Source organism: Crocuta crocuta, unplaced genomic scaffold (assembly GCF_008692635.1).
Source record: "Crocuta crocuta isolate KB4526 unplaced genomic scaffold, BGI_CrCroc_1.0 scaffold219, whole genome shotgun sequence".
NCBI classification, from domain to species: Eukaryota; Metazoa; Chordata; class Mammalia; order Carnivora; family Hyaenidae; genus Crocuta; species Crocuta crocuta.
In genome coordinates this window covers 1,106,110-1,130,752 of record NW_027551572.1, presented here as the reverse complement: position 1 = coordinate 1,130,752, position 24,643 = coordinate 1,106,110, and the positions used below count along the sequence as shown (strand labels likewise).

The 24,643-nt window shown below is 35.9% G+C and overlaps 1 protein-coding gene across 1 annotated transcript in view; it reads left to right on the top strand.

The window, feature by feature from the left end:
• Positions 1-20,628: 20,628 nt before the first annotated feature.
• SCN7A (sodium voltage-gated channel alpha subunit 7) overlaps positions 20,629-24,643 on the top strand; it is an 84,256-nt gene continuing 80,241 nt past the window's right edge. The window contains exon 1 of the mRNA XM_077751171.1: positions 20,629-21,071. Coding sequence (XP_077607297.1) covers positions 20,629-21,071 — 443 coding nt within the window. The remainder of the gene's footprint in view (positions 21,072-24,643) is intronic.

Here is a 24,643-nt window from a genome sequence, read left to right as displayed (position 1 = left end):
AAATAGCCAGCACCTGAGAAATTCTGTGACTTCTCTCTACCACCTTACCCAAAAGAAAACACTATCCTGATTTTTATCACCATAAATTGTTTTTTCTGATTGCAGTAGTATTTTATAGAAATACAATTCTAAAGTATGTGCTCTTTTGTATACATCTTCTTTGGCTAAATACTATGATGTTGAGGCTTATCCAAATTATTATTTGTAGCAGTAATTTGAATTTACCATCATTTATGTATCCATTTGTACTATCCCGAAAGAGTAAAATATTAATTTAAGATAGACTCAATAAATCAAGGCTCCATTGTGTAATCTCTAGGAAATTCATCTCTCTTCCTTCCCAAATAGGAACACAATATATAGGGAAGTTAATATAAAGGAAAATAAAAATATTGAAAAATGCATTTTATTAATTCTTAGGAAAGAAGAAAAAAGAAACAAGAACAAAAGGGAAAACTAAGGAAAAAGAGTAAGCTAATAGATCTAGATTCAAATATGCCAGTGATAACATTAAGAGATGAAGATTTTCAGTCTGGATGAAAATAGACCTAACTTTTCTAATTACAATAAACATTCCTTAAATATAAGAAAGATTGAAAGTAAAAAGAAACAAAAGGAGATGCCATGCAATATTAACCCATAGAAAGAAAGACTTTACTAAAATCAAACAAAAATACTTTAAAATAAGAAGCATCCGTAGAAATAAATTGACACTTCCTAATGAGAAAATGTTGAACATATTGTGAAGATATCACAGTATTATATCTTTGTGTACCCAAAATCTAGCTTTAAAATATATAGATAAAATATTGATAAAAATTATATAAAAAATACCCACATCTACACTCATTGTAGGATATTTTCCCAAACCTCTTTCAGTAACTCATAAAAGAAGGCAACAATAATCAGGAATCATATAAAATATTTGAACAGCACCATTAACAAAAGTGACTGACATATAGAACATTCTATGCATTAACAACAGAATACACTATTTCCCTCAAGGGCATATGGAGCATTTAAGAAAATAGCTCAAGGTACTTTCCCATGAATCTCAAGGTTTAGAAATATTACAGAATATTTATCTGACCACTGTGGAATTAAGCTAGTAGCAAATAACAAAACAAACAAAAAAGAGAGATACCTGAGTGGCTCTGTGGCTTAAACCTGGTGCTCTTGGTTTTGGCTCAGGTCATGGTCTCAGGGTTAGGTTTGTGAATTCCAGCTCCGAGGGGGGCTCTGCCCTCTGTGCTGAGACTGCTTGGGATTTTCTCTCTTCCTCTCTTTCTGCCCCTCCCTCCACTCACAGTGTCTCTGTGTCTCTCAAAACTGAATACATAAACCTTAAAAGAAAAAAAAAGGAAATCCCTAAGTCTTCAGCAATTAAATAACACACTTCTAAATAGCCCATTGGACAAATTGTCAAATAAAATAATATTTTGAGCTGAATGAAAATGAAAACAAACAGAAACTTATAGAATGCAGCTAAAGAAGTGCTAAGTAATCTTTATCTCTCTCAAAATAAATAAATATTTAAAAAAAATTTTTTTAAAAGGGGTGCCTGGGTAACTTACTTAGTTGAGCATCGGACTCGGTATCAGCCCAGGTGATAATCTCACGGTTGGTGAGATGGAGCCCCACATCTGGGCTCTGCGCTGACAGCATGGAACCTGCATGGGATTCTCTCTCTCTCTGCCCCTCTGCCGTTTATGCTCCCTCTCTCTCAAAATAAATAAACATTTAAAAAAATTTAAAGCAGTGCTAATTAAAATGTGTATACTTAAACGCATATTGTGGAAAAGAAGAAAGCCTAAAGACTAATCACTGAAGAATCCATTTTAAAAAGCTAGAAAAATATCAACAAATCAAATCAAAATGAAAGAAAGAAAATAAATAACAAAGATAAATTATACAAACAGTGAAACAGAAAATAACAATAAAGGACTCAATAAAATCGAATTTAGTTTTTTAAGACTTAAAAATTTGAAAAAATAAGTAACAAAACTGATCATAAAAAAGGAAAATATCAAATCAAACATATTTTAAATGGGATATTATTACATATTCTACAGGTCTACAAAGATAATGAGTATAATGGACAACTCTATTCCACTTAACTGAAATGAACAAATATATTAAAAATGTAATTTTCCAAATTTGGCATGGGAAGAAATTGAACACGTAAATAGTCATACCTATTTAAGAAATTGGATAATGCATTAAAGCCATGGTTTCACATGTGAACTATTTTAGACATATACATAAAATCTTTCAGAATATAGAAAAACTACCTGAATTCTTTTATGAGGTCAGCATAACCATGGATCTAACATCTAACAAGGATATTAAGAGAAAGACAAATTGTATGCCAATGTCTCTCAAAATCATGGATGCAAAAACTTAAAACAAAATACTAGCAAATCAAATCTAATAATATATAAAAAGGGTAATATGCTGTCATCAAATTGCATCTGGAAGAATGTAAAGGTAGTGTGACATTACTAAAGCATTTATTCCAAACTTTCTTTTTCAAGCCAGGGTTCCCTCTCTTAGCTGAACTTTGAAACTTTTGCCTCCTTTGCTTCTTTATTTTCCCAACTTCACTTTTTATATTATCATGTTTTTTTTTTCCTTGCCTTTCAGAAGTCTTCATTATCTTATATTGAGGTTTCCATCACCCACAATTCCAATCTCCTAGAAATACTCATGCATACAACTCTCCTTATTGGAAGAATTTCTAAATCCCCTAACTCAGGCTTCCCTGGTGAAATGTATTCCATATGGCTTTCCATCCTTCCTCCAATGGGAGGTGAATAAACTCCTATACCCATAGAAACTTGAAATTATATTATTAAACATTGCTTAGTCAGCCACATTGTCTTAGATAGGGTTACATAAAAATAGAATCAAAGTAAAACCTTGTTTGCTTGATTTTATTGGTGATTGCAGTACATGGGAGCCGAGGTCTGAGGTACTATAGTAACCACAAAACATAAGAAAATAGCTTTTGTTTTGGGTTCTGATTTCTATTAAAGAGAGAACAGCTGTACAGGACTGTGTTACTGAAGCAGGTACAGCTTTGTAACAAGGATGTAACAACAGAAGCAGGATGGAACTCCCCTATCTCAAACAGTCCATGCCAGGAGTAAGTTGGGAGGGAATTTATTCTGGTTCCTCTGGACTTCTATCCTTCATCAAAGTTTTCCTCCTGGAAGATTCACTTCCAGATGCCTCACCTGACTGTGTCAGCTCCCATCATGGAGGTAAATCCCTCCACCTGCTGCATAGAATATTCTTTGCCTCAGAAGAGGAGCAAGCATCACAAAATTTAGCATTAGGTTGTACTGAAATCATTGGGATAAGGTCCACAAAAAGTTGTTCCATCTCTAGCAACTGGGACCAAAGAATTGGTCTAGGAAACATAAATGAGTTTGAAAAGCGTGGTAGCAATAAGTAGCGTGAGATATACTCATATAACATGAATCTACCTGTTAAACTCTAGAAATATGTTCCATATTTCAAAGTTCCAAAGTTTCAAAACCATTAGAGTGAATCCCCCAGTTTTTGCAAATTCCAAGCTACCACATTTTCAAGATCTGGAACACACATACTGCTAGAGCATACCAGGTTAATATCCCCAAGTAATTTATCATTTGAAAAATAATTCATACATTGAAACTCAGAAAATATTAATAAGACCAATGCTAATAGCAAGCTTTATCAATACCAATAATTTTACCCAAACACATTTTTGTTTCATATTTTTATAGAACTTCTTAGATCACTTCATCGGTTGTGTTAATATCTCTTGCATCTGCTATACACCTCTCAGACATTATAAAACTTGATGTGATGACTAAAAATGGATCCTGCTTATATGGTTGTAAATAATGGTCACTGTAAAACAAATTTAGAAATACATTTCAAAAAGAATGAAAGTGGTGAACAGGTAGTCAGAAGTAAGGAATAAAAATGATCAATATACTAATTGGTTTTAAAGTTGTTTAACATTTCTCTTTTACATTGAAGTTACAATGAAACTGGAAATTATGTTATTACCATAAGAGAAGACTGCTTCTATCTTTCCATTCCTTTTAGCATCTCCATTTAATCGTGTTTAGAAGATGGATTAGAGTTTAACTTGTCACTTATGGCTTTTAGTAAAAAGCTTGGAAAGTTGTTTTTCAATACTCTCTCCTCAGCAGTCCCAGTGGGCCTAGGGGGAGTATTATGTTCTTTCAACTCTTGGCGTAATATTCTAAGAAGATGCCAATGCTTAGCCAAAGCAATTACATTAGGAAAAGTGAATATTCGGAGAAGACAGTGCTGCTCTTCTTGAGTGAAGAGAGCAGCCTAGAAGGGAGTTTGGCTGGTGAGGGGCAGTAATGTGTGGAGGCAGCTTTTAGGGGATGAAGGGTAGTGAGTGAAGAAGCTGACTCTCTGATAAGTAGAAAACAAAGAACTGATGGCTCATGTGTACAAAATCACTCCTTTATTACATTCATGATCAATGCCAAACCAGCATGGCACAGTACTTCAGTATATCTAAACTTGTAGTCTGGGCGGCAGTTTAAAATGTATATTCCTAGACTCATCCATGTCTGCTAGATTCGTAGTAAGTTCTTTAAACTCTTTTTATGCAAACCAAAGTTTGGGAACTATGAGTTGGCTTAGAATCTAAGGGTTAAGAGGTTATCTGCTAGGGGTTAAGGACACAGACCCCGGTAGAAGACTACCTGGACTTACTATTTATGTTCAGATGATAATCTTACTTCCCTTAAGAGCCTTTAGCTCAGCATATAATTTGTACTCAGTGAATCTTGGCCATAATAACAATTGTCAAGGCAAAGCTCCATATTTTCAGTACCTTTGCTCTTTGTGTGCTGCCTTTTAATAAATCATTTCCCCTTTAAGAATACTCTAAATGATCATTTTAACTAGATTGCAAGCTTATAGAATTGAGAATGTTTTTAATTTAAAAAATGGTAACCTGCATTTTTCTGGAGTCAGGGGCCTATTTATTATGGTCTTGTGACTTCCCTATACATGGGAAAGCCTAGAGTTTCTTTAAAGGCATCATTGTTCAACTAGTTAAATGTCAGAGGAACATAGGCTGAAATGTCCCCCAAATAACTGGGACCCGAGTAAGCAACTTAGAATTCTTCGAAGTTTCAAAACAAGTAAAGAATAACCAGATCTTAGAGAATGAAGGAACTGGGTGAGGAGCGAGGAGCCCTACTAATAAGAGAATCTAGGCTATCTTCAAGCAAACAAATTGTAGGAGAGTACAATATACTGCATTATTCACATACTCCATTATGCCTCTGACTTCAATAAATAATTAACCCTCCATGAAATGAATGCCATAAGTTTGAGACAGAGCTAAAGAATGTATTATATATAATGCTATCAATAAAATTTTCAACCATAAACATTTTTAAAACAACTGATTTTAAGTAAAATGAAGGCATCATGTTTCAGATACAACTGTGAGTTCTCAGATAATCATAATTTTCTTAGTCTCAGAGTCCCCAAAACTCACAGAATTGCCTAAGCAGTAATATATTTCTTACATTACCTTCACTTTCAAAATGCATTTTCAGTTTCTCTTCCTTGCTCTTGGACTATTGAAAATCATTACCAGTGCAGCAAGACTAATTTTTGTGCCATTACAAATACTGACATTTATTCCTAATGACTATAAGGGTGGAAGCCAAAAAGCAGTTGCAATCGATTATATGTTCTTCTAGTTCTTTTAGTCACAATTACAGCATTTGTATAAATTTCAAAATCTGCAGTTGTAGATGTCTCAGAAGACAAATTCTAAACTATCATTAAAATGCAAAATATAATTTTCTAAAACAAGGATTTTTCTAAAGCAATATCTGGATCGTGAAGCTAATTTTGCCTTAAAACGTTCTTTTTCTAGGTCCCAATATAAATGATCACTTTTTTGCAATTACCCTCCCCAAAAATGTATTGAAACTTTCCTTTCATTCTTTAACTGTTTTATTAAAATAAAGTTTGGGTGCTGATTTTATATAAATTGCCTATTCTCTGCTGGAATTTCAAATGTGATTCTTTCTCTGAAGAACTTTAGTGCTATTATTATTATTTTTTTCTTTTACTAAAGTGATTTTCAAACCTTCTAATGTCTTTCCTGCAAGCTTGCCTATTTCTCTTCTTTCCTTACTTTTCCCTGTGCCTGGATTAGGCAAGGTTCAGTTATTTAGTCAGGAAGACAGTGGGTTCTCAATTTGTTTTTCTTTTCTCTTTATACATCAATCCCGATTTCTGAACAGTTATGATCTGTAGAAATATAAGCTTCTTGCTCTTATACCTCATGGCCGAATTTCTGGTATCTACAACCAAACTGACACTTAAAGGGTCGTCAAATTTGCTGCATTTGTCAAGGCTTACCCATCACTTCTGATGAGAAGTTATTTTGATCCCTGTCACCTAGATTTGGAACAATTTTTTTTTTTGATCCTCCATAGTACCTTCTGTTTGTTCTTTTAATGCACTTATCGCATTGTACATTATTTCTATTTATTTATCTATATCCTCTCTAAAACTATAATTTCATGAGGGAATAAAGGAGTCTGCCTTGGGGCTAACGAAATATCTGGCACATAGTAGGTATCCTACAAATAGTTGTGTGTTAACTTAACAGTGAAAACTCCTTCTGCTTTCCTCTGAAGGATTAAGAATGAAAAGGCCTGAGTGGACAGGACATCAAGCACTCTATCATTGACATCTGTTATTTTCAATGTCCCTTATGAAATAGATCATAATTTTATAATGAGAGAGTTGAACTGGATGCTATCTATGGATCATTGTCCACTCTGAATGTCTAATAACTGATTTTTGCTGTTCCTTATAGTTATCTGAACAGGAGGGGAAAAGGGCAAGCTAAATGATATGTGCATTACAGAAAATGTGTGGAAATTAATGTATGAACTGTTTAATGAGAGGGAGAGAGGAGAAAAAGAGCAAGGAAAGAAGGAGAAACAGGGGCGCCTGGGTGGCTTAGTCGGTTAAGCGTCCGACTTTCGCTTAGGTCATGATCTCGCGGTTCGTGGGTTCGAGCCCCGCGTCAGGCTCTGTGCTGACTGCCAGCTCAGAGCCTGGAGTCTGTTTCAGTCTGTGACTCCCTCTCTCTCTGACCCTCCCCTGCTCACGCTGTTTCTCTCTCTCTCTCTCCTAGAAATAAAATTTAAAAAAAAAAGAAGGAGAAACAGAGTGAAGTAAAGACAGCCAACAGAAGATGAAATTAGACCTTAGGCAAGAAAAATTATTTCAGATATACCAATTGAATCAACTTAAACATATCAGGTATAATAATTTCACCGAAGTCACAGCTGAAATAAAAGTAGATCTGAGCAAAAATTTTCCACAACACCTTATCTCCAACAAGAAAAAGCTTAATAAAAACCAAGGGGATGTAGAGTAGATGAAATGTACATCACTGAAAATGTGTACCAAATAAGGATTAATTTGAACACCAGGGGGCAGTAGGGCATTTTTCTTATTTTAAATATAATGTATCTAAAGAAAAACTTAATTTGAAACGTTTTCAATCAATCATATTTACTCAAATGCCCCCTGTATGTAGACCCTTGAAAAATATATTGGGAAAATTCCTTAATAAATAATTTATACAGCTCATAAGTATTAAAAATTGATTAATTATATAATCACTAATCAATCCTATATTACCTTATTTGAGTCAATGCTTTCTAGTTCAATTAAAACTGAGGAAGTTAATACATATGCTTCCCATAGAAGCAAACTATAATTTCTATAATTTCTTTTTTTAATTGAGATACAGTTGACATGTAATGTTATATTAGTTTTTGAGATATAACATAATTATTCAATATTTATATATATTGTGAAATAATCACATCCTTATACCACACATAGTTAAGTTTGTTTTCTTGAAGAGAACTTTTAAAATCGACTCTGTTAGCAACTAAACTATAATTTGTGGCATTCTACTTCTTTTGTGCAATTGCTTTTGTGCAATTGGCAATAAATGCCAATAACTAACCAAGTGATAATTATCGCCTTCAGTATTTAAACTGTTTCAAGGCATAACAAGGAAAAATCTTTGGGATTTATATTTTTAGGAAATCATTTTTTCTTTTAAGTAGATTTCATGCCCAGTATGGAGCCCATTGTGGGGCTTGAACTCATGACGTTGAGATCAAGACCTGAGCTGAGATCAAGAGTCACCCACTTAACCCACTGAACCACCCAGGTCCCCAAGGAAATCATTTTTTATGTAAAACACACACACACACACACACACACACACACAATTAAAATTTTACAGCTAGAAGTGGAAAGAATCATTAAAGCCAACTGTTCTGACCCCTATATTTTTGCAAATGAAGCAACTGAGAAAAAAAAAATCTCTAAGATTACACTGTTTTCTAGCACTGCACTGTCCTACGGTAGCCTCTAGCCTCATGTCACTATTTGAATTTAAATCAATTACAATAAAATACAATTTAACAATGAGGTTTCTCAGTTTCACTGGCTATATTTCAAATACTCAGTAGCTGCATATGACCATTGGCAACTCTTATTAGACAGGAATATATAAAACACTTTTATGACTGCAGAAAGTTTCTTTTGGATAACATGACCTAGAGAAAGAGCTGGAATTAAAAAAAAGAAAAAGTTCTCTCTGTTACCTCTCTGAATTAGAGAAGTGTGGTGTCAGCAAGCACAAAGAAAATGATTTCTTTCAAGAAGGAAATAATACAATAGAGGTGTTAGCCAAATAGAAACTGAAAAGGGTCCACTGATTCTAGCATTTAGCAATTTTTTAAAATAATTTTATGCAATGCCTTCCCACTTCCAGTATCCTAATATAATACCATGATTTTCCAGAGAGGTAAAAGTTATAACAAAATGAAATTACTGAATTTTGAGACATGGTAATACAAAACGTCAGTTAATCAGCATCAAAACATGTCCAATTTTAATTTTTGTAGTGTAGAGTGAAATATAAACATAAATTGAAAGAAAGATAAACTAATATGGCAATTTGTGAAGACACCAACCACTACCTGTGTGTCTTTGGCAAAGTATTTTATTCATATAAGGTGCTTTTATTCGTGACCATGACAAGAGCAAGTAGCAGAGAAAAAGCCTAAAGCCAAATTCTAAAATAGAATCAAAGAATGAGTGTAGAAGAAACAAAACCATCAAGTATAAGCTGTTCCTTTAAGAAGATGGCAGAGAGAAGAAAGAGGATAGTAGCCTACAGATGACCAGGAGTTTGTTTTACTGCACTACTTACTTTAAGACTAATGAATGAGCTTCAAACTGGTTCACAAATCTTATGAAACTAAGTACAAAACTTTTTTTCTTAAGCTTTTTTAAATAATCTTTACACCCAATGTGGGGTTTGAACTCATGATCCTAAGATCAAGAGCCACATGCTCTATTGACTGAGCCAGCCAGGTGACCGTAAGTGCAAAACTTCTTAGTTTTGTGCATTTTTGTCTTTTTCTGTAGATGGATGTGTAGCGTATCTACAGGTTAGTCTAATGGCAGAATTTGAAGTTGGAGAAAAAAGTGAAAAGTGATTGATCAAGGTCCCAGAGGAAGCAGGTGAGAAAAGGAATCAGGAAGAGAGGAGAAAAATAAATCTTAGGAAGGACTAAATAACTCAATTTTTGGTCATTATAAAGCAAAAAGCCTGGATAAGGAGAGAGAGATAGTCTTAAATAATCACATTAAGAAGCCCTGCAAAACTACTTCAAATTTCTTCTTTGTTTCACTCTGGCTTTCTCAAAAAAATGTTTTCTAAATATGACTTCTGTATAGAAAATTGTTTCTGTTAAACAATATATTATATTTTATAAGAACACTGATTATAAACTATTAGCAGGACTAATTAAGCAGTTAATATAATAATTATGCTCAATACTCTGTTTTAATGTTCTTACACATATTTACTTGAACCAAGACCAGAACTATGCAAAGAAAGACCTAACTTTATAGGTCTAACTTTAATAATTTTAGAAGAGGATCCCAATTACTAATGTGATGATGCCAGAGTAAGGAATCAAGAATCATGGAAAACCAGGAAAATATCACACCACCAAACTAATAAGGCTGCTATAAACAACCCTAATGGAGTGGATATCTATGAAGTTTCAAAGAGAATTCAGACTAACCCTCTTAAGGAAATTTAGTAAACTATAAGAAACCACAGACAGACAACTAAATGAAATGAGGAAAACAATGCATGAACAAAATGAGAAGTTTGATAAGGAAATTTCAACCATAAAAAAAAAACAAAAGAAAAGAAATCCTAGGGCTAAAAAATATAATAACTAAATTGCAGTATTCAATAGAGAGCTTTAAAAATAGAGTCAACCATGAAAAAGAGTCCGTTACCTACAAGATAGGACATTGGAACTTATTAAGTCAAAGGAACAAAAAGAAAAAAGACTAAGAAAGAGTGAAGAAAACCTATGGGAATTATGGGATATAATTCCTGATAAAAGAAACAATATTCACATTATGGGAATTCCAGAATGAGAACAGAGAGAGATAGGGCAGAAAATATATTTAAAGCAACAATGGCTGAGAGCTTCCTGGAGCTGGGGAGAGAAATGGAGATCCAGATCCATTAGGCCCAAAAGACCTCAAATAGGTTGAACCCAAATAGGGCTATGCCAAAACACACTGATTAAATTGTCAAAAGTCAAAGATAAGGAAAAATTCTAAGAAAAGCAAGAGAAAAGAGAGAAGTTACATACAAGGGACCCCCTTAAGTCTACTGGTAGATTTTTCAACAGAAACTTTTTAGGCCAGAAAAGAATAGGATGACATATTCAAAATAGTGAGAAAAAAAATAACTGGCAACAAAGATTTCAATAGCCATCAAAGCTGTCTTTCAGAAACAAGAGAAACTGAGAGAGTTCATTACCCTATGCCTGTCTTACAAGAAATGCTAAAGGGAGTTCTTTGAGTAGAAGCAAAGGAATGCTAATTAATATGAAAACATAAAAAATAGTATAAATCTTATTAGTAATGGTAAATAATTTTAATACATTCAATACATTTGGGAATCTTTTCTTTCCTACTTATCATGAACAACTTATTTTCTGCCTCGCATATCCAAATCCTTATTGTACTTTACACTAAAAGTCACAATTACTAAGAAATTAGTAATTTCTTAATTAAAATTACCACTGTCTGTTTGCAATGTTACACTATTTCCTTTAACCTGTCTATGTTTACTTTATTCTAAAGTAGATGTCTGGAAATGGCATTGTTGTTCTGCTATTGTTCTAATTATTCCTTAATAATCTATAATACAAAGTTTAATAACGATAAAATATAACATTATTTAAGCAATTACTATGTCAAGAGCCTTATATTCATTGCATTGTTTAATCATCCCAATGACCTTAAACATAGATATATTAATATCTTATTTTAAAGATAAGACATGAAGATGCCCAGGTGGCTCAGTCAGTTATACATCCAAACTCTTGGTTTCAGCTCAAGTCCTGATCTCACAGTTTATGAGTTCAAGCCCCACATCCGGGTCTGTGTTGACAGTGCAGAGCCTGTTTGGGATTCTCTCTCTTTACCCCTCTCTGCCCCTCCCCAGCTCGTGCTGTTTCTGTCTCTCTCAAAATAAATAAACTTAAAAAAATAAAGATAACATATTCAACAATTCTGGAATCTCCAAAGTCATACTGAGCCATGGTGGTCAGCACAATATGTTCTCTGAATCCTTGTTATATTCCGGAAATATGGATAAATACATGCAAATATATCTGGGAAGAAGATACAAATAGAACAAATAGTGACAGAAGTAATAACCTAATTACAAAAATTAATATGAAGGCCCATAGCTGGGGTAGATATCTCTATCTGGTAGGAGACAACAAAGAGTTCCTTAAAGATTTTAAAAATGAAAGATAAACAGTTGAAGGGAAAATAAAGCAAGAGACAAAATGGCTTGAGCTATGTTGGAACAGAAGATCAGAATGAAATGATAGTTAATTCTTTTTGTTTTGAATAACATGTTCAAGGGGAAAAGGCTGATTTCTTCACCATTTATAAACATTTCAAAATGCTAGATTCAGATGATTTGCTATTTACCTTAGCTGATGTTTGTTTTAGAAACTGAGACAGTGTTGGCAGGATATGAACCCTCCTAAAATTTTTCATTCCAAGTTGACTCTTGATTCATTCAAGATTTGTTGTACCCATCAGCTGTAATGTTGGGGAGGGGGGGAGCAGTGGTCCTGAAAGACAGTTACATTCTGTTTCTTCAAGGGATGCAATACTTCTGGAAGGAGAACATAAACTCTGCAGAAAGGCTTCACTGAAAGTGGGGGTGGAATTTGGAAAGATGAATAGGTGAAATTCTCAGGAAGTGGTTATGCATGCAATATTTACTTATCAAGAGAACAACCAATTTAAGATTTGGTGGTTTTCTGAAAGTTCCTCTCATTTTCCTGATTGAGAAGATGGAGATGCCATCTCTTTGGAGAGTCATCTCATGAACAGTTGTTTTGTGAAATGTCTCACTTCAAGTCTGTGTTTTCTTCAGATAAGATAAAGAAATAAAGCAGCAATTGGGGGAGAGAAAAGACATTGTTTATGTCTTCATGTCAGTGTGATAACTTCCTGGGAAATTCTGGTGGCCGCTCTATTTTTAATTAGTTTTAAGTTTTATTAAGGTAAAACATAAGCATAGTTTAAAAAGTTGAACAATCCTAAAAGGCTTAGAGCAAAACCATCTCTTCTTAACTTTTCTTCCCACTAGGTTACCAGTAGGCAACCTTTCAATCATTTTAGCTGATATTTTCATATACAATCTTTTACAGAATTTATACATACTCTGTGGATACTTCTCTCTTTTGATTCCTCAGTATTAAATATTACCTACCACATTTCTACTATGGAAAACTTAGCATTTGTCTTCTCTTTTACCCCCTCTCCATGCAAATATCCTGCCAATGTGGCTATATCGCACGGAGTAACCCCACATTGATTGCTTTCATGATAAGATTCTGCTGAGTCAAGGACAGTACTATAATTCTATGTCCTTACATATATGCACTTTTGGTTTTTGCAGACTTAATATTTGAATAACTTTTAAATTAAAAAAGTCTTAGCCATTGGCTAAGTATTTTCATACCCTTCAAAATATCTGTAAAATGCTTCCATGTACCTCAATGTACCCCTACCTCAAATCTGGACTGGCCCCTCCTGGGACTCATAGCACATCTCTCATTTTGGCACATTCATTCTCATTAGAAAATGCCTCTTTGCATTTTTGATATTTTGAAACCCTGTTTATTGGATCCCAGGAGCATTTTTTTTTGTTTCCTTCTTAGACCACGTCATCTAATAACTTCATACATAAGTATGCATAGATGAAAAAGTGTTATTTCCATTATAGATGGCAAATAAATTTTGCGAACTCCAATGTCTGAAAATCATTTACATTCTTCTCTTATTTAACTGATGGTTAATATAGATTGGAGATCATCTTACTCTAGAAATTTGAATTTACTACTTCATTGCCTTCTGGATTCCAAACCTGCTACTAATAAATATTCTATTATTTATAGCCCAATGCCTAATTGTTGTTGTTGTTGTCTTTAATGTTTTATTTATTTCTGAGAAAGAGAGACAGCATGAGAAGGGGAGGGTCAGAGAGAGACAGAGACACAGAATCCAAAACAGGCTCCAGGCTCTGAGCTGTCAGCACAGAGCCCGACGCAGAGCTCAAACCCACAAACCATGAGATCATGACCTGAGCCAAAGTCGGATGCTTAACCGACTGAGCCACCCAGGCACTCCGTATTTGTTGTTGTTTTTAATCTATGGTATCTATTAGAACTTCACTGGTTTTCTCACCAATGAATTTTTTCTGCTCCAGGATCTACTCTAGAACTACATATTATATCCATTTGTTGTGTCTCCTTATTCCCTATAGAATATGACAGTTCCTTGCTCTTTCTTTGCCTTTAGCAACTTTGACACCTTTGAAGAGTACTGACCACTTATTTTGTAGAATATGCCTCAATTTGGGTTTGTCTTATGTGTTCTCCTAATTAAATTGATTTTATACATACTTGACAAAATACCACAGATGTGGTATTGATACCTTCTCAGTGCATTTTATCAGAAGGAACTTGATGTTAGCACGTCTTATAGTTGGCTATACTAATTTTGATCATTTCATTATGTTGGCCTCTGCCAGGTTACTCCACTGTTAAGGTACTATTTTTCTCTTTGTAATTAATACTTATTTTGTGACTAGATTCTTTGAGATTATGGGAACACCTTGTTCCTCATCATGCTTTCATCCTAAGTAAATACCTTGCTATTTACAACAGTTTTAGATTTACCAAGAAAAAATTTTAAGATCATCTAGAGAGTTCCCATATACCACTGCCCCTATTCTTCACACACAGTTTCCCCTATTATTTGCATCTTAAATTAGTATGGCATATTTGTTATAAATAATGAACCAATATTTATGCATAATTATTAATTAAAGTCCATAAATTAATTCAAACATATTTGTTTTTAACATAATGTCATTTTTTCTACTTCAGAATCCCATCCAGGTAACCGTATTTACATTTAGCTGTCATATCCTTAAGCTTCCTTTGGATATAACAATTATAAGTCTTTCTTCTTTTGATGTTGTTAACAGTTTTAAGCAAATTTTAGGTTGTTCCTCTATTGGGATTTACCTAATGTTTTTCTCTTAGCCTGGGAACATGCATTTTGGGAGGAAGATGACAGATGGGAAATGGCATTTTTACCAACTCATATCAAGAGTTCATACTATCGCCGTGATTTGTGACTATTGATGTTGACCTTGATCACCTGAATGAAGTAATGTTTCTCAGTTTTCTACACTCCAAAGGTACTCTCTTTCTCCACATTTTCATACTTTATGCTTTGGGAGGAAGTTGCTATGCCCAGCCCACACTTAAGGGGTGAGGAGTTACTCTCCCTCTCCTTTAATGTGGTATATAGACATAAATTATTTAGAATTCTTCTGCATGGAAGATTTGTTTCTTCTCCCACATTTATTAATTTATTCAATCATTTATTTATATCAGTCTGGACTCATGGATATTTTATACTTTGAGTTATAATCCAACACTACTTTATTCTATTGCTCAAATTGCTCCAGCTTTGATCATTAGTAGTTCTTTCAGTTGGCTTTCATGTCCCTTTGCTTTGACACAGCCCCATTAATGTAAAGGTTGGCTGCTGTTGCTGCTGCTGCTTCTGCTGCTGCTGCTGCTGCTGCTGCTGCTGCTGCTTCTTCTTTCTCCTCCTCCTCCTCCTCCTCCTCCTCCTCTTCCTCCTCCTCCCTTATTTTCTGGCACTACAAGATACTCCAGATTTATCCTGTATACTTCCAGCCCTAGTCCTAGAAACAGCCATTTCTGAAAAGAGTCCTGGTTAATTTTATTGCACTCAAGATTTGGGCAATAGGTATACTAACCATCCCTTGCACTTTGACTCACTTTTTGTTTTCTTTGTCTAGGTGTTTTAAAATATTTGTCCAAAGATTCTAATATTTCATGATGATCTTCTTTGATTGAGGAACTATTTTCATTTAAACTGATTGGCTTTCTGTGGGTACATTCACTTGGGAGGCATAGACTCTTCAATTCTAAGAAATTGTCTTGTATTATTTATTTATCAATTGGCTTTCATTTGTTCTCTGTTCTCTCTTTCTGAATCTTCTGTCAGCTGAAGCTTGAAACTTTGGAATTTATTCTTGAATTTTATTTTTACTACTCTGCCATCTCTTTGTACATTCTTGGTGGTTTCCACAATTTTATTATCCAGACTCTTTCTTCATTATCATCATCATCATTGACATCATCTATCATAGATAAAGATTCCAAGAGATCTTTCATATACTGTTCCTTTAAAATAGGGCATATTCTCCTTGTTCCATGGATATACCACTCTTATTTCTCATATTAATTATATTGTCTTTGAATTTTCTTTTATGCTTTGCTCTGTCTCTAAGTCCATAGGAGTTACTTCTTTTTATAGATTTGTTTCAGTTTCTCTCTGCCATGCTTAAGATAGTCCTCAAATGTTCAGTGATTCTTGTTTAGTGATCACTAAGTAACTAATTGGATTTTCCATACATTTATGTATGTGTTTGAGGGTTGAGGAAACAAATCCTGTAGAATAGAAGGCTTTATTCTAGGATGATCCAGTTATCAGTCAGCTTTTGTCTTGGAGACACCAAACTGCCAAAATCAATGGGCCCATCCTGTGGGATAGATCCTGTTTTCTAGAAGAAGATGCTAGAATCTGTCTTCAGATGTATAAAATGTAACTATCAGAATTCTGGGTGCTGTTTAAGGCAAAGCACTTGGAGCAGAAGGGAGTCTCATCATTAAGAATACAGTTTTACTAATGTTCCTCTTTTCAGTCCAGCACCTTCCTTCATTCTCCTCTGTTTAGTATTCCAGATTTCAAGCCTCTGCGATCCTAATTTTCTAGAGAAATACCTCTCACCAAGAGTTGAGGAAGAGAACAGTTAGCATAGTGGGCTAGAGTTGGGCCTCCCGTGGTGTAAAAATGTTATAATAACTTCCTGTTTACGACACCCAACCTTGCCCAGTTGTATGGTAACCAGGTGTCTTCAGTTCCTGAGATTTTCTAGTCGTCTGCAGAAAGGATTAGTTTCTCTCACCAGTATCACTCTCTATAGGCAATTAGGTTAGACTTCTTTGTTTCACTTTTCTAAATCATTTATTTTAATGTTTTCTACCTACATTTCACTTCTTGTATTGTATTTTGATGTTACAAATGTTACATAGTTTCACTGATGATCCCATTAGCAATTTCTGGTTTCTATCCTCCTTGTCTTAAAAAATTTGGGAAAGCAAAAGATGTAAGAAAAGTTTTTGAGCCAGCATTTTACCAGTGTTTATATATACATATATGTTTATATAAACACTGATTACAATGCATCCCATTTTGCAATTTTGTATCCAACCATCACATATCAAGTAATGCCTAATGAGGCTTGGCAGAAGCCTAGAATATTTTCAAGTGAAAAAATAAAATAGAATACAAAGATAATTACAAATGTGCAATTTGTTATCAATTATCTATAAATCCTATTATAATATATATGCATATATGTGAAATATGCTTATATATGTTATATATATGTATATTATATATATTGTTCTCTCTACATACATATACATAACATATATGTGATCCAGATATGTATATTTCTACATCCAGGGAGCTAAGAAATCGAAGTCAGTTTAGAAACTGATAATTTACACTCTAAAAGGTTTTTGCCTCCTATTTTGTAGAGGAACCCAAATAGCTTTAGCTATCTGTGGTCTATTATTTCATTTCTAGGAATCACTAATAAGCAAGCCATTTATTGTGTTCCTCTGACACTGCTAAACAACTCTTTACAGTTTTATTCACTGTCCAGACTCATAGTTTGGAACCTGGTATAGAGTGGAAAACTCTGTCAAGGTTTTCTTAGAATAGATCTAAGGAACTCAAGCATGTAAATGGAATCGTAAGTAGAATGCTACACACATAAAAATAGTAATAAGGAACTGATACTGCCTTCATAGTACTGTCTTTATGTAGGTATGTGAGAATGACAAAAAGGGAAAAGATGGGGGCAACTGGCTGGCTCAGTTGGTAGAGCATGTGACTCTTGACCTTGGAGTTGTAAGTTTGAGCCCCATGATGGATATTATACCATCCCTAACTGACTAAGACAAAAAGGATTCTAGGTATTTGTCTATGATGTTGCACATGACACAGAAAGCTAATTAGTATTTGCTAAAAACAAACATTCTTAAGAACTTTAAAATTCAAATGATTCAGGGAGATATTTTCTACAATATGATTTACATTATATTTATCCTGAAAGATTTCTAAGCCTGGATTTTGACTGCAATCCCAAACCAGTGGCTATCCTTTATTATATTAGAATGCGGGTAAGGGAAGTACCTCTTTGATGCTGAGTGCTTTATTTCTTTGAGTGTCTGATATTTCCCATAGATATAATTGGACTTTCTTATTTTTACCATTTCTTTTCAGAGCAGCCTGTGATTTGTATCAAGGTTCTACAGCCTGGGGAAATTCTCTTACCTATATATTACAAAAGCATTAGAGAATATAAGTACCAGAGTTTAGACAGAATGAAAGCAGACCAACAAACAATTGTCATGTTCTTCATATTATGTGTGCTCTATAATCTGTTTCTCTGGTGAACCACTACATTGTTCTGAGAAGCACATAGTGGATTAGAGGCATGCTTGCTGTTCATTCCTTTAGCAAACTTACTGGGTACCTACTATATTACAGCCTGTGTTCTAAGTGCTATCTCATAGCAGGGAATAAGCAAGAATTGTCATGCAGCATGGATTCTGATAAAATAAAACAGAAAATAAACAAATAAGCAATTGACACTTTGCATGCTAGATAAGTGTTATGGAGAAAAACAAAGCAGTTGCTAGTTATGACAAGACTCAAAATGTGGGAATTATAGCTAAGATGGAGTGGAGAAAAAGATCATCTATTAGGGAGGAAATCAGAAGCTACGCTATTAGTTGTTTCATCCAAATGTTGTTGGCATCCAAATGGATGGGAAAGTTATTAACAATAGTAAGAGTCTGGATAAAGAAGACCCTCAACCAGAAAGTAAATTCGTATTAAATAAGAGTGTCCATAAAGTTAAAAGATGAATGCTAGACTAGAAGGAAAAGGTGACACATCTAGAGGAAATATCTTCAAAAGAGGAATTTTGATTTGTTTGCATTTTGGAAGAATTGCTTAAGGTTTTACCAACCCTGGATGTGGTGATGTGGAGTCAATAAAAATAAGAGTCCCATTCACACTCCTGACACTGACATCTTTGAGGTTAGAATAAACAGCCCCCACTTAAGCAGCTGCAAGGAAAGTAATTCCCCTACGGGCCTATCAGGTTCAAGTATAGTGTGATAAAGCAGGTTTTCCTTGATAAGGCAAGATATGCAGCTCTAGAGCTTCTGCCTTCTAAATACATACTTAGGAAACAGAAACATGATTATAAGGTTCTTCAGGAAGAAGTGTGGAAAACAAGTAGCTTCCCCCTCCTAACCAATTCAAAAGAATCTCATCAACTCATTATTAGGAATGTAATAATTGCCAAAATAGGTGAAATCAACTTAGCAATGTTATCTAACAATAGTGGCAACAGATTTGCTCCAGAACAACAACAAAAAACGATTGCCCAACTCAGAAGATAAATCCAACATCATTGGTTTCCCTTCTGTTTATCTCTTGTTTCTATTATTGGTTTGCACAGCATCTTAGGCTTGGCTGCCTGTTCACTATACATTGTACAAAGCAGTTTATGTCAAGTATCTTATTTAATATTTAATATTAAATTTGTTAAATGTTCCTTATGTTTGAATGTACTGAAATATGCATAGATTTTCCTGGGTGAAAAGGGAGACATAAGTTGGGTTGCCCCAAAGGAAAGTTCTATGCACTAGAAAATTCACCTGTAGTGTCATCACAACGTGTGGGAAAGAGAAGACGGTAATGTGTACATTGCCTACTAAAAAGTGGATGTTTGACACTATGAAGTAATAGTTAATTTTTACATATGATAATAGTATTGGGTTGTATCTGAGGGGGGGTTGTATTTTAAAAGTCCATATTCAGAAACTTATGTTGATACAGTTTTGAACAAAATGATATGATGTCTGGACTACTTATAAACTAAACCAAGGCGGGAGGGCAAGTATAGATAAAACAGATTGGCTACATATTGACAATAGTTGAGGCAGAGTGATTGAGGCAGAGTGATGAGTACACAGGAGTTTGTTATATAGTCTTTGTATTTTTGTTTATATTTGAAAATTGTCATGACAAGTGTAAAACTTAAACCAGCAAAATACATGTCATTAGGCCTCTTCAGTGAATCATGGATGAAAACCCTCAGTCCCTGACGTGGTTTGCACAGAACCAGTGTTAGCTTAGTTCGACTTTACCCTTCTGTCTCATGCCTTGGAATATAAACTTGGAGCCTCTTACAGGCGTACATGATTTCTTTTCCTTTTCCTCGTTTTTGTTGTCTTTTCTTGGTGTGTTGTAGAAATCTCTTTTTTTTTTTAAAGAAACTTCGCCATTTTCAAGCAAGAGAGGGTTATAAAATGAACGTTCTATGCCATAGCAAAGTTTCCAAAGTCCATTTGGGAAAGAAGGACCAACACTCCTCCCCTTCACCCCCAGACTTCACACCAGTTTTTCCAAGTATGCCTAATTTTTTCTCTACCTTTCCTATCTCAAATCACCAGAGTGGGAAAGAAATCTAGAGTTAGGTTGTAGTAGCTCCAAGACATGCTTTCCGAAACAGCCACCTAACCTCCCTCCACCCCTACACCTCAGCAAAGTTCAGACTTGAATGCTGTAGGCTGATAATTGATCATCACACCCTGACAAGCTCTGCTGGGCAAGCGACGAGGGAAAGCAACCGGGGGTTAAGAGGAGTTGGTTGCCTATCTCTTCCCCTCCCCTCCTCTCCCTCCTATGCCCACCCCTCCATAGCCAAAGATGCATCCCGCCTTTCCTTTTCTCTCCATCTTTCCTGCCCTCGAAGAACTCTCTCCTCCTCCTCCCCGATTCCCTCGTCTCGCCGCCTCCCTTCCCTGGCAGCTGCGGAGGAGATGTGTAGCAGCTGTCTGCCTTCTGGCCCCAGCAGTGGCGGCTGCTGGGCTCCGTCTCCATCACCCCGCCCGCGTGCGCTCTGGAGGAAGTCTCTCACCCGCCTGGGAACGCGGGCGGGGGAGAGGGTGGCTAGGCTCGCAGAGGGGAGGGAGGAGTGGGAAGGACACAAAAACAGCTTCACGGCTGCAGGCGCTGCTCCACTGCGCATCTGGCCAAGAGGGGTCTCTGGGTCAGTGGCCGAGCAGCCGCCCCAGAGACGCAATTTCTAGCTGGCAGTTCAGTGGGGCCCATTTACCACCGAGCCGCCGGGGCCCGGGTAGCATCAGCTGGTGAGGGCAAACGCCAGCTTAGCAACACCTCCTAAGCAACCAGAACTCAGGAAGCCAGAGAGATCCTGGATGAAAAAGAAGCCCAGAAGGAGAAAAGGGATCCTGGCAGCTCTGCTTCTTAGGGTTCCCTCAGGTGCTGTTGGAGACCAGACACATGGTAGCAAGTAAGTCCCTTTTCTTGCTGTGTGCCCAACCCCGCGGGATGGTGATAGCGGCCATCTGCTGCCAGCCTTTCCCACCCACCCGCAGCCTGCCCCACCCCATACACACCCTTAGGGTCTTCAGCAGTCAATTTAGATTCTGGACCTGAATTAAGCAAACTACTTCAAGAGCAGCAGTGGTCTGCGGATGTTTACTCTGCATTGTGTATGTGGTCAGTTTTCTCATCCACCAGGTAAGCCTCGGAAGCCCAGATGCTCTGTTAGTGTAAAATGTTAGAAACCCAAAATGGCAATGACTTTCAGGTTACATGACACAATGATGGAATGGAAGGAATAAAAGCTTACACAAGATGGAGTACACTTCGAAGGAATCTTGTCTCTTATTTTAAGTAACTTAGCGATTTTAAGATTGGTGCTTTTCATGTATGAATCAACGGTATAAAATTAGAGGTATAGATAAAAAAAAATTTTTAAATAAAAAAACAGAAAATGGAAAATGGTATTCTCAGTTTAAATGGCTTGACATTTTGGTATTGTTTGTATCAACAGGTTTGTTGTTGTTGTTGTTGCCTTGTTTAGCTCTATAAAATACATACCTTCTAGAGATTTTCTTCTAGAAGTGATGATGTGTTCATTGTGACTCTGGTTATATGTTGCCTCCAATACTTATGATATTAGTGAAAACAGGAAAAACAATAAAAATATGTGGAATGACACATTGATATGCTCCCTTTATTAATGGAAATGATGGAGTCAAATTTGGATATTGCTCAGAAAATTGTCTTGAAATGAAAAGGTTGAGTGGTACTTTTCGTGGATCCTTTTCTTCCTGGCTATTGTTCAGAAGAATAGTTTATGGTAAAATAAAGAATCTGGGGCCTATAATAAACAGAGTCCTATGCACCATACCTGCTATTTTCCAGCCATAATTAAACTTTCTACAGTCCACCTGCTAGTTTTACAAATAAAGTTAAGACCCATAGGTAATTTGTTGAGGTTACTTGGCTAATCAAAACCGAGTTGAAAGTCCATTGAAGAAGACTTTGAGATTTAGAATGATAAAAACAGATTTTCATTTTTCAAAAATGAAACAAGTTATTTAAATTTTGATTAAGCTTTATTCTTCTTATTTGTAAATGACACATCAAGACTTACATATCCTGTTAAGGACTAAATGACACAAATTACATAAAGGTTTTGTGAATATAATATCATGTGTAACTGTTGCTTGTATAAGGGATCATTTTGTGTCTTTATCCACTTCACTATTCTAGCTCTCATTTTATGTCTAGTTCAACATAAAAATAAAAGGATCTTTGACAGCCTCACTACAATGCACTAAAGGAAAAGAAATTCAAATCCAGATCTCAATCTCTCCAGGTCCTGATTTCTCACCTGTACGGTTTAGAGTATATTCTAACCCCTGAGACTCTATCCTCAAAAAATGTGTGCCATGGTTAATAATTCATATTTAAATGCTTTCAGATTTTCTCAAAATATGCATTACCCTCTTCTTTTTAGCTTTAAAGTTTATTTTAGATATGTGGTCTTATTTCCTTGGGATATAAGTATATTGGATATTGCTGAACTTATTTGGCCCAGTAATTAATATAGAAGTAAAAGTTTAGGTGCAATATTCTATTCTTAACTGCTGGGATTCATTATAATCCTGGACTCAGGTAAGAGGTACTGTGAGCCCCTTCTTTCCCATTGATGTGTTTGAAAACAATAAAACCTGAAATTGGATGTAGACTTAGGAAAAGGGGTCTATAGACCCCAAATGATATAAGCAGGCCCCAGAACCTGCTGCTGCCTGTAAATCTCCACTAGAGAGCAGAAGGTAGAGCCAAGCAAGCACCTAGGACTTGGGCATTCTGTCTCACAACCTCCTGTGGGAAAGGCTCTGGTAGGGTCGTCGATATAAACTCCCACTAATTTTGCCCAGGTAGGATGAAGCACTCTGGAAATGAAAAAGCCTTACTTAGGGAGGAAGTATCCTAATATGCCTCAGCCCTAGATCTCATTATGACAGGATCTATACCACAACCAGGGTACTCAGCGACTGACCGACAACCCTATATCTACCAAGACACTCTCTTGAAAGCATATGGGGGAGACACTAGTATACAAGGAACATTTTTTATTTCTGGGAGTCTGGACCTACTATTTTCACTAACCAACATCATTTGGTCAATTGTGAGAGGACATCTGTAAGCTCCACCCACACTGACTAACTATCAGCAATGCAGTCACCTATCATTATATGAACTTGTACAGACAAATCTCATTTTTCCCTGAGTTGGCCCCTTTCTCTTCTATTAGTGTCAGCTAACCAAGGCCAGGCAAGTAAGTCCTCACCTCCGCAATGCTGAAAAAGGAAACCTTTAAGGCTGAAGAGAAAGTTTTCATATGAGCGCCTCTAGGGATATTTTTCATCTGGTCAGCATCTCTTGGCCCAACTGGGATCATGATTACCATGTTATTTGTTCATTTATTTCTATTTATAAATTAGGCTTATTCTAGTTTTACTCCATGCTGATGGGAGATCTTTCCTCTGTCTGGCAAACAGTTTTCCCTGTTATAGATCCAGCATTTCTGACTGAATTGACTCAACCTATTGCTAGCTGAGGATAACCACTCTGTGGACAGCTTTGACTGTGGGCCAGCTAGGTGCCAGACTGACTATCAACGTTAAGCAAAATCTCTGCCTCACCCCTAACTGCTCCCCCACTGCCCTGGCCAGAGAAATTAGGACTTTTAAAAGTCTGAGATTAAGACAGAGCATTTGGTTTCAAACTAGAATCAGAGGATACTGATTTGGAGGCCATAGTTCCTGATTGAATATATGATACTGAGTGGAATATTTCTTACTTTCTACTTCAAATGCTAGGGCGAGGCTCCTGATTCACCAGTCTCTAATTCTTGGAGTTCTCCCAGTGGTTTCAGGGTCCAAGCACCTGATTACAGGCTAGAACTTTGGCTCTGGTCCATATCTAGTCTCACCCTAACGTGTTTCAAAGTTGCTGTCCAATTTGAGAAGGGGTTGGGTATCTTTGTGTTTGGTTCTACATTTGAAAAGCTGGGATAGTTTTGGGGTGAAAGTAGACCCTGGAAAAGCAGACCAACTCTTTCAGAGTGCTTAGGGGCAGAGAGGCAAGTGGCCAGTTCTACGAGGCCTCCAGGGTTCCAGTGACTGTGCCAGTTTGGGGAAATTTTTTTTTTAATTTTGCATTCCACAGATCTGGTCACATCTAAAACCATAGCCCAAAAGTTCTCAGGACTGCTGATGGGTATAGAAGTTACATGCATAACAATCTCTCCTTTGTATTATTCTAGCAAAGGCAAGAATTCATTCCTCCTTCCTGAGCTCTTCAGTGGCCTCTGGCTGGTTTCTTCTCATCAAGGGTCTGA